Consider the following 11,805-nt stretch of genomic DNA (forward strand, 5'->3'; position numbering starts at 1 on the left):
TTATTTTTGAACAAAATTATGTTTTCAAAGCCGTGGCTACCAGCCGAATCGGATCAGAATATTGTTATTTTTTTTAAAGCACCCCGTTTTTTATAAGCATTTGAATAACAGATAGTTACGTAATTCCTATCTAAGTAAAGGTCAGACCTATAGCTTTTTAATTATTTGAGCATCGATTCTCTTTATAGCTAGACGTTGATCATTTCTACTGGAAACCCCTATTGAAGGTGCTTACTCACTTACTTTAAATAGCAAAGAAGGGACAGTTTTACCACCGAAGTTTTTAGCCAAGGATCCAATGTATATCCCTATGGAAAAAATATTATCCAACATGTAAACAAAACTCCTATTTTTTAAATTTTTGCTAAAAATAAATTCCCCAAAGAGCCCTATTTGAAATTATTCAAACGAATAAATGCAATAGGTGGCATACGCGGTAAGTCTGAGTCGCGAGTCATTTGTATACGTGTTCACTCGCCTTCGACTACTCACAGTTGAAACATTCAGAGTCATGCCGGGAGTCCTGTTGGTGTAACTAACACATACTTATTTTCACAAACACATCCAAACCGACTCACGAGTCAGACGCACCGTGTATGCCGCCTATAACATCAAACGCAAATCACGAAAATGTTGTTAAGAATTACAGTGCACACTTTCTTCTTTTGTGTCTAGTAGTTTTTTTTGATGTGTATTTAAGATTGGTCCAAAAAAAATCATAATAAAGAAAGAAGCCAAAGCAGGTATTTAAAGCACAGAAAAAATATATTATTAAAAGGACTATGTTCTCTTTGACGTACGTCAAAGGTCAAGTAGAAGTGGGAACTTTTATGGCTGCCCATTGATAGCTCGGTTATATAGCTTAAGAAATAATATTTTAAAGACATTTTTATCAAAGTTGATAAATATGACCAGTTTTGGTACACAAATACTCCTACGACTACAGACAAAAATATTGGCTACAATATGTAATTTTTTTTTGCCATATATACGTTTTATCGGTCCACTTGCAAAATATTCGCATTCGCAAAAGCTCCGCATTGATTATCGCGAATGCGAAAGCGAATGCGAATGTTAAAATTAATGCGGAAGCTCCGCGGTTGCGAATTCGAATGCGAATATTCGCAACAACCCTGGTGTGTACATGTGTACCCTTCATAAAATCAACTACCCGATCAGAAACACTTTTCACATTGAGCTACAAAGAATGCAAGCTTTCAGCTGTATCTACACTGCCCACAGACTGTCCAGAAACTAGAAAAAGCCTCGACGGAACTGTTTACATTTCTACTTGAAAAATGCTTTGGATTATCGAAGTTTTCAGTTTTTTAAGTTTAAGGGAAAGCCCTCTCTATCTACATATATGCCTCTACAAATTATTATTTATTATTAACCGTGTTTATTTTAACGCGTATAAACATATACGATTAAGATGCATCGACAACTTTTTCATAAGCGCCCATAAAACTTGACGCTTGGTCTTCCATAAAAATTTTAAGTATAGATACGTATACGCGTCAAAGGAAACATGGCTATTGATTACTCAATTTAATATAGAGTACATACCTATTTAAAATTAGATATGTGTAATATACATTGTTTACATTTTTTTCTCATAAACTTCTACAGAGTTAAACTAGCTGAAGCTAGAAGAGTGAAACAATTGATCGGTTTATACAAGGGCGACAGGTAAATGATAATAGATATAACAAACAAAAAGTTTTTATTTTTCACTCCCAATTGGCAAAAAGCACTAACAACATATTGTAGACTACTGACTAGTATATTAATACAGTAAAAGCAAAATTTGCACTTGCACATGCACTAATGAGATAATTTTGTAAATAATATAATTTAGAGCAAGTTTCATACTAAATTAAATACAGCACGAAAACAGCTATTATATTTGCATGTATGTATATACTTACCCATGCCATGTTTATCCTTGCATAATTTTTTGTTTAACATTTATTGGGAACTTCAAATATTTTGGAACAAAGCGAAGCAATTTAGCACTAAAACGTTGTTCCTGCTGTATAATAAAATAGAATAAATTGGTAAACATATTATACGGAAGGTTTTCAAAACTTTGAAAATATTTTTATTCAGTTATGTTGGACATTTTAAAAGAAATCAACAGAAAATGAGCTGAGGCTGAGATTCTTTTATCTGTACAGATTTGAAAGAGAAGCCTGATGTCACAAGTTTGTACGAAACATCTAGCATTAAAGAAATTAAGCCACCGCTGGATTTAGGAGCAACCACATCCTGTTCAGTTCTCCATTCCTGACAATAGAGCATACTTTTGCATCACCGAGAGCATGCTCTGCTTTGCAATTTAATTCCGAGCCTTAAGCAATGCTTGTTGACAAGATTTATTCTTCTTTTGATCTCATGGGTTAGGTTAAGTTGCGAAGGCGCGTACGAATGACTCGTACTTCTACTCGGAGGAAGATTTTCCCATTGTGAATGCCATCCGAGAGTGCCAGGAGGAGGCACATCCTCCCAACCGAGGTTAATCCATAATGTCATTATAAAGTCTGTCAAGCCATTTACTATACCGGATGAAGCCGTGGATGTTCGATATTTTCACCTCCGCTATCTCCCCCAAGCTACTGAAAAAGAGTGATCCCAAATGCTTGAGACACCTTGTCTGGAGAGCTGGGCATTAACATACGAAATGGTGAATCGATTCCTCTGTATCCTCATCCCGACAACTTCTGCAGAGAGAGCTTGTTGGTATATGCCATCGATGGAGCATTGGTGCTATATCACAATGCCCTGTGATGACAGGGCAGATTTGTTTAGTGTCAATAGTTCCTATTGAGTCTCGGCCACAAGGATCTTGAGACCTCACAGACGTCCCGATTCATCCAAAGGTCATTTGTTGCTGTTGTGGTGTATTCTTCAATCCCCCTTAGCAGAAAAGGAATTGGTGGCAGTAGGTAGTTGTACGCTTCGCTAATTTGCATTTCCGAGCCGTGTCTAGCCATATCATCGGCTATTTCGTTCCCCTGTATATTGCTATGTCCAGGAACACAGCAGAGAGAGGTTTTGACGTGACTCAGTGAGACCAGCGTTGCACGACATTTCCGAACTGCTTTCGACTTTACCACCCTGGAGGCTAATGTTTTCAATGCCATCATTTACCGACAGGAGGCCACCTTCCTAATCCTCCCGGATTGGAAATTGTATAGTCATCTTAAAATTAAAATCCCAGGATGACGTGAGGTAATCTGGGTCCGAATTGCGGCTTTCGATATCGAACGTAACTGGAATCCAAATTTGATTTTGAGATCGCGGCATTCGAAGCGAGGCTGCTTCGCTCGTTTAAATTGTATTGTGGAGAAAACATCTGCCATTTTGTTTCATTTGATTCGAAACGAGAAATCACTCGATCACGAATGCCGTAATTCGGGCCCAGTTTCAACAATCTAAATCGGCCTTGATTCCGTTACGCCGTTCACTGTTTATTACCTTCAAGACCGCTGCGTGCCCGTAGTTACTTTGCTTCCAAAGTTGTGATTCCCTCAGTCTAAGGGCCGCTTTTGCGGCTATATCTGTTCCGAATACTTGTGGCGGATTCAGGTAAAAGATTATGTTCAGCCCTTCTTGTGGTGCGCTTCTGAAGGCGCCTGATAAACCGACGCTTGCGAGTCTCTGCACCATTCCAATAATTTTCTGACTGCTGCTTTTACCCAGTGCTTTCCACTAGACTAGCGCTCCATAGGTTAAAATCGGACGGATGCCTGTGGTGTACATATCGCGAATAATATGCGGTGATAGCCCCCAGTTTTTCCCGAAAGCTCTTTTACAGGTATAGTACGCAGCTGGGCTTTCTTTGCTCTTTCCTCTTCGTTGCGCCTCCACGTAAGGTTGGAGTCAAGGACAATACCTAAGTATTTCGCCTCGGAGGAAAGGTTTAGACTAGTCCCGTCCAGCTTTGGTAAGGGTAATTCCGGAATTTTGGTTTTCCTTATAAACAAGACAAGTTCGGTTTTAGAAGGGCTAACTGCTACCCCATTTTGTTTTTTCCAGTTAGAAACACTGCCCAGTGCCGATTCCATCAGCTCACTAATTATTGGCAAGAATTTACCGGAAATTAGTATAGCTAAGTCATCAGCGCAACTACCTTCGTTCTCCTAACTTTAAAGCTTTCTAACAGTTCATTTACTACCAAGATCCATAGCAGGGGCGATAAGACCCCTGCCTGTGGAATTCCCCTTATTGTTCTTCTAATAACGGACCCTGTGCCACCAGCTGCGTTGACTCTGCTTTTCAGCATCGATTTGATTCACGCAACTATGTGCTGCTGGATGCCGNCCCCTGCCTGTGGAATTCCCCTTATTGTTCTTCTAATAACGGACCCTGTGGCACCAGCTGCGTTGACTCTGCTTTTCAGCATCGATTTGATTCACGCAACTATGTGCTGCTGGATGCCCTGGCTCTCCACGGCCCTGCTTATTGTTTCCGTTTCTACGTTGTTGAAAGCGCCCTTAACATCTAAGAAGCTGGCTGGTGTGTATTCCTGTATTCCAGTGACTTTTCAATAGTACCGACCACTTCGTGGAGAGCGCTATCGACTGATCTACCCTTGCGATAGCCATGCTGCGCTAAGTCCATTAGGCCTTATGAATAAGAAATAAGCAATTGCGTTTTCTTAAAATTTCAGATCTTTTACCTAAGTTTGTTTGAATAAATCGAGTAAAAGGTCTGAAATTTTAAGAAAAAGCAATTGCTTATCTTTTATTCATAAGGCCTATTGTGGGTAAATTCCCTTATGAATAGGGAAGAGTTTTTAGTATGAACGATGAGAGACTTAATAATAATAATAGATTGGCGCTTACACATATGCTAGTGTTTGGCCGAGCTTCTCCTCCGATTTGTGGCTTGCGCCTTGATGTTGTCACACAAAGCGGAGGGACCTATAGTTTTACGCCGACTCCGAACGGCGATTGTATTTTTATGAGCAGCTGTTTTTCATGGCAGAAATGCACTCGGAGGTTTGCCATTGCCTGCCGAGGGACGACCGCAGTTAAGAAAAAACCTTTTTTCTATATTTTTTTGCGATGTTGCTTTGACCAGGGCTTGAACCCAGGTGCTGCGGAGTGGAAGCGCGCACTGCTTACCACTACACCACAGCGGCCGACAAGAGATACTTATTGGCCTAAAATCCTTTGAGGAGTGGTTTAGCTTCCCTGCTTTAGGAATAAATATCAGCCAACCTCCCTCCAAGCTTTGGGTACGTACCCATCCGCCAAGCATCTTGTAAATATAGTCATAATATGGGGTACCACACTTTCACAGGAGCGTTGTAACATGGCCGGAACTACCCCATCCGATCCTGTGGACTTGTAGGGGTCAAAAGTGTTGATACCCCATGATACCTTCTCATTATCCACCATCTCTTTAATGCACGGGCTGGAATAGATGCCTAAGAGCTGTCTGAAAGGTCCGTGCCTTCAGTGAAGTGTGCGTTCATCAAGGTTTCTAAGGATTCCTGGCTGGAGTCGGTCCGAGAGCCATCTGGCCTCCTGATGACACCTTTTGCCGAATCGGTTTTAGAAAGCTTCTTGCGGAGCCTTGATTCTTAATTTGTTGACTACAATGTTCCATACAACTTCAGCAAGGAATATTTTTTTTGCAGCCCTAATTTGGCTTTTGTAGCCTTTAAAGCTATTCCTATAGTTTTCCCAATCCTCCTCGCAACGGCTACATTTGGCCGTATTGAAGAGTTTGATAACCATCGATTTACGCTGTCCTAGAGGTCGGCATTACACCAGACAGCCTTTGGCTTGGTGCGTGGCCTGGCTACAGGACAGGATAGCTCGTATGCCGCGGTCAGTATCCTAGTGAGACGGACGGCAGTCCCACGTCTAATTTCAACTTGAGTCAATTCTAGCTTCTGAGATGCCATCCTAGCAAACCTATGCCAATCCGTATTCCTAGGGTTCCTAACTGACTTGGATAATTCTACCTCAAAGTCAGTGTTGAAGAGTATCCTATTGTAGCCCGAAAATGAACACGTGTCGGGTACCCTCCAATTACTAACCTTGCTGGTAGTCGAATCTGAGGCCAGTGTTAAATCTATCACCTCTTCTCTAATCCTATTAAGGAATGTTGACTGGCTGCCCTTGTTACATACAACTAGGTTAGGAGAGACGATAATGTCAAAGATAAACTCAACTCTTGCGTTGGTGTCCGTGCTGCCCCAAAGCTCATTAGGGCCATTCGCGTCGCAGCCTATTACCAGGTCTAGGCCACGTGAATGGGCGTGTGACACCAGTTGGCGAACTGCTTGAGGTGGTGGCTGCTCCTCCTCGTATGGGCAGTAAGCGGACATTAGCATCAAGCTCCTCCTGCGCTTGTGTTCGCATACCACCGCTGTGAAGTCTAGTGCTGTATGGGGCGAAAAGAAAAAGATTACTTAAAGTCTTCTTGGCCAGTATACAGGTCCGTCCATACCTGGTCCAGTGACCCTACCTTTTACAAGCCAGGGTTCTTGGACCAGGGCCACATCAATATCTTTGTCCTGTATGAACTTCATCAATTCGCGAGAGGCCAAGGTGGAGGATGCAAATTAATTTGCACCACTGCCAGCTTTCCCCTTAGTGGTTTGTGGCCTTTCGCCAGGTACACGAACTTTAAGGGTGCCAAACCCGAACTTGATGTTGCCCTGCCTGAACTTAATATTCTCGAGTGACGTCTGGTCGACCGCAACCAGTATGTCACTCCCGNAGTGTTTTAAAAGTGGAAACTGGTGATTTAGTGCATTTTTGACGTGGTAATTGCTTATAGAAAACAACGAAATTTAACAAAAGTTTTTTGTTCATAACTTTTAAATGGTTAATAATATTATCTCCCCCCCTCCGGATTGTTATTAGGGGGGCCGAAACGCGTCGTTTGGTACCCCTCCCGACTTTTCCGCACCTTTTTTAGGGGTTGTTACCCCACCCTAGAGAATTACCGTTAATAATAATAATAATAGATTGGCGCTAACACATACATATGTTAGTGTTTGGCCGAGATTCTCCTCCGATTTGTGGCGTGCGCCTTGATGTCGCCACACAAAGAGGAGGGACCTACAGTTTTACCCCGACGCTGAACGGCGATTGTATTTTTGTGAAGAGATGTTTTTATGGCAGAATTACATTCAGAAGTTTGCACAGTGTGGAAATTTAACTTTTTTCGTGACAAAATCTAATATCTCGAGAATCAGAACAGGTAACGAAATAACGGTATAGATATTTTAAATAATTTGAGATGGAGAATTCAGGGAAAATAATATCGTTGGATAAACAATTTCTTTCACCTTTAAAATTAAAATTTAGGATGTTTCACTTATGTTCCTTTTTTGACGCGAAAGCATTATGTAGTGAACTTTTGAAAAAGTTTTAACTATTTATTTTTGTTAATTATGAGTCTAAAAGTCTATATCCAGGGTAGGTCCCTCCTCAGTTTTACGCTGTTTTTCATAGCAGAAATACACTCGAAAACAGTGTTGCCACAAGGTTTTAATTTTTTACAAAAACTCTAAAAAAAATACCATAATAGTTCAAACAATGTTGAAAACGACGACCAATCGACCACATCTATCAAATTATTTTTCCACGTATTCTTATGTAGATAATTATTTTGGCAACGACAGAACTGCACCACGACTGGCATTGTGGCCAGCTTAGATCTATTGATATTTTTCAAGCGACAGATGAGTTCTTCCGCGTTCAAAAAATTCATATCACCATCCACAGAGCGTTTATATAATGAAGATGGAAAATTTACAGCTGTAGTCGTCCTTTTCAATGTGTTCAGACTATAACAACAGTCTTTTAAATAAAGTAACCAGCAAATGTGTCGTTAAACGATTGATAAAATTTACTTTTACAATTTTATAATTGGTTCACATTCGTATTTAATTGCAAAATTGTAATTAGTCCTGTAAAGTTATTGTTTTCACCATTGGTTCCAGCAGGTAAAAATTATCCAAAAATCTCATTTGTGGGACCGTATGGGCTGTGAAAAAAACCTTTTTTCTATATATTTTTGCGAGGCTGCTAGTCAAGGCTTGGACACAGGTATTGCGGAGTGGTAACGCGCGCTGCTAACCACTACATCACAGCGGCGCCCGAGCCATTACGGAACGATGTTCGGCCAATCTTCGCCGCCGGATTTTAACAGCAAATTATATGCCTGTTCATGTAGTCAAAAGTTTTCAAGAGTTATCAAAAACTATCTAGTTTTGGTGTTCATGAATCCAAAAAACTTGAAAAGTAGGTGAAATTGATGGGTTATTTGTTTTATACTTATTATAGTAAGTTTGGAAATTAATAAATTAGAAAGTTTACTGGAAAATTTCTAAATTTAGCACTCTGGAATTAAACTGAATAATTGTTTAGCTCCTCCTAATGAAATTTTTTATTTTGTTTTGCGAATGAATGGTCATGGTGACGAACTGATATTACCTATATAACTCTCCATTTTACCTTTCCTTAAATGTGCTTATTTCCTACACTATTTATATAAATTTCTTCTCTCACATGTATAAACATCACTTAACAAAATTCCATAACTTGTCTGTATAACAGCATGTTCTTATTTTGTGATCTTTCATATGTATGTTGTTGCACGTAAATAAATACGTATATGTGTTTTATGCTTTCATTAGCAAAGTAATTTTAATGAATGTTTTTATTTATTTTTCAAATAAAAACCAAACATTAATTCCTACAGCGATGCATTGAGTAGCAAGAGTAGAGCCAACGTTCCTGTATACAAACTAGTCTACTCGCCTACAAACCCTTTTCTGGAAGCTATAATTACAGAGGCCGCTGAAAGTTTGAATCTTAAAGGTTATGAAAGCTTTCCCAATGCTGCAGCTTTGGAACTCGAATTAACCACCAGTAACTATTTGGCAGGCGTTCAATTTGATGATTCGCTGATTAATATCACTGAATATCCGCGTAAGTTTGCTTTTTCGTTACGTTTCCCAAGTGAACTTCGTACCGCCACACGCACTTTGGGTTGGACATGGCTAACTTCAAAATTATTTCCGCTTATCGATATACCTGGCCCACGAAATTCCGAAGAAGATGACGGCGGTTTGCCGGTGGGTTACTTGAGAGAGGGCTTTCTGCCCGTACAACAGGCGCTGTCGATGGCGTACTTGAAGTTGGCTGGTAATAAAGACGATTTGCCATATGTCGAAATGCAACGATATCCCTATCCGGAGTATATTAGCGACCCGCTAATTGAGGCATTGGAAACAATTTTGTCTTTGATAGTGGTGTTGAGCTTCATATATCCGTGCACGTCAATAACTAAGGTGAGTAGATACCAACTGTGTAGATATATGTATGTACATATCGTCGCTGCGCCAACAAAAACGATTATGTGATTTTTGCCATTTTTTTTTTGTTACATATTTTNTGGCAATATTTGTGTGGGCTTTTTATATCTTGATATAAGCATTTGTAAGATAGCTTTGAAAATGTATTTTTGCCATATTTAATCGCTTACAAAATTTAGAAAATAGGCTATTTTACATCCAAGTACATAATTACAAATATTTTAACAGGAAACAGCTCAATTTTTGCTCTTATATTAAAATAATAATGATGTTGCAGCCACGAAGTTTTCGTGCAAATGAAAATGTAGCTGTCAAACTACCAAATTGCCGGCAATAGATGGCAAGATATAAGCTCTGATATATATTGCTCTTGAAGAGCAATGAGCGGTCTCCATTGGCTATTTATATTCTAACATATGTATCAAGATATAAACTTTATCCAGTAATACTATCTATTGCCCACATTACTGCATTTGCCGTTCTCTTATATAGCTTTTGGTTTTAAACTGACCAAAAACAGCTATGTGCCCTCAGTACTAAAAATACTCTGAAAAAAACGGGTACACGCTTACTTGCTTATAACTGTTTTTGATCGCAGGCGAATCTGAAGAGTGTGCTTTGATTTCGATGTAAAAAGTAATTATAAATCCAAGGTTCATAGAATACAAGGTTTCGACATTAGCCATGGCCGCCATCTTGATGACGTAGATGGCTCAATTTTTGAAGTTGCCAGATTCCAAAAAAATTATCTTATAAAAATACACTATTTTAGTCAAAAATAAATCAAGTTTTATTTCAAATATGTGTAACCCTGATATTTACCGTTTGACAATTTGCGTCGAAGTTTGTGCTTTTTTCTGCGTTTTTGAGTTTATTTAAATTATTAAAAATTTAAGTGCGCTGTTTTGATTGCAAAAATTACACTGAAAAAGGTAATTTAGGTTTTACCGTATGTCTAAAGATGAATTGCAATTTCGGTAGCGAAATTTTGGCAATGTTATGAACGCTTTTGATTTAAAAATACGCGAGTGCGTTCTGCTCACTTTCAAGAATAAAATCACCAGCAAATTTCAATTTGCATTCGATTTACATTTCATTTGTCACTATTGTACGAATATTATTATGTTAATCCAGTTTCATGTGAAGTTATAACATTTTATGTTGTTATAATAAGCTTTGCCACGATTTTATATCAAAAATGCCCATTTGATTAGGATTCCTAAAATATGCTATACGGCAACTATATTTTCTGCGTTTTGTGTACTCTCCTTCTTCGTAAAATATTTCAGCCAATCAGAACTCACTTCGCAACTACGTCATTGGAGGAAAACAAAGTTTTGACAGCACCATGTCGTAACCTTCTATTCTATGAACCTTGTTATAAACCAACTAAATACAAACATACATATCTATGCACATACCAATTGGAATCCGACAATTAACAAAGGTAAAAAATTATAGTTTAAAAAACTAAAACCTCCCTATTATAATTGCCATTCGTATTGTCATCAGGTATGTAACTTGAGAATAGAAATCGCTGCATCTTTTTTTTTTTTTTTTTTCGTAGGAGAGGGAAATGCTTTATGCACTGGCCGGGGGCGCTAGTCTCTATACTACCTTCCCCGAGTGTGGGACTCCCACCGAAGCGTGTTGGGCTACCCATTAAAACCCAAACTCCCACCGCCCGCGCAAGAATCCCGCATCTGGCACCGCAATTCTGCATGTCTTCAGATGCAGGAGCGCGCTGTTAGAGCCTTGGGGCTGCTCTTTGGTAGGGGCGTTTCATTCGGGTGTCCTCAGTAGACAACCGTCCTCTCGTTTGCAGCGGAGTACGAATTTCACGTATCTCGCAACTGCTTCCCACTTTTCTGCGCTGGAAATCATTATCCCAACTATGTTGTCCGGAGTAATGTCTCCGTGTCTTTCTTCCAACATTCTGCGCGAAATCAAGAAGTGTTCGCAGGTGAAGAATGTGTGGTACACGTTATCTTCGACGTTTCCACAGTAGTGACAGAACGGTGAGTCCACCCTTCCCATTCTATGAAGATATTCTCGGAAGTAACCATGACCGGTGAGGAATTGCGTCAGGTAGAAATCGACTTCCCCATGTGGTCTGTTCAGCCATGTTTGAAGGTCGGCTATCAGGGAGTGTGTCCATCGACCTTTTGTGCTCGCGTTCCAGTTTTGTTGCCACTGCTGGATCAGTTGCTCGCGCGCCCTTGCCGCGGCAGCTGCTCGACCTATCTCGGCACTGAGATTGTAAATCTCTTTTCGCTCGTAAGCAAGTAGCTCAATTGGCATGACGCCAGAAATAACTAGAACCGCGTCCGCGGACACTGTACGGTATGCAGAAGCAATGCGTAGTGCCCCTCTGCGCTGTACCGAAGACATTTGAACCCGGTATTTTTTGACTTTCAATGCGTCAGCCCATATTTCTGCCCCGTACAGGAGCACCGATT

The 11,805-nt window shown here is 39.9% G+C and overlaps 1 protein-coding gene across 5 annotated transcripts in view; it reads left to right on the forward strand.

The window, feature by feature from the left end:
• Positions 1-11,805, forward strand: part of Abca3 (ATP binding cassette subfamily A member 3) — a 50,021-nt gene that overhangs the window by 7,591 nt on the left and 30,625 nt on the right. For 4 of the 5 annotated variants that reach the window (XM_017609840.1, XM_017609842.1, XM_017609844.1 and 1 more), the window contains exons 3-4: positions 1,630-1,689; positions 8,731-9,322. In XM_017609840.1, the coding sequence (XP_017465329.1) occupies positions 1,630-1,689; positions 8,731-9,322 (652 nt within the window). The remainder of the gene's footprint in view (positions 1-1,629; positions 1,690-8,730; positions 9,323-11,805) is intronic. The other variant, XM_017609843.1, reaches the window with a different exon arrangement.

The sequence above is a fragment of the Rhagoletis zephyria genome, unplaced genomic scaffold (genome assembly GCF_001687245.7).
Source record: "Rhagoletis zephyria isolate East Lansing unplaced genomic scaffold, Rhagoletis_zephyria_1.1 Rzeph_scaffold_00259, whole genome shotgun sequence".
Lineage (NCBI taxonomy): Eukaryota > Metazoa > Arthropoda > Insecta > Diptera > Tephritidae > Rhagoletis > Rhagoletis zephyria.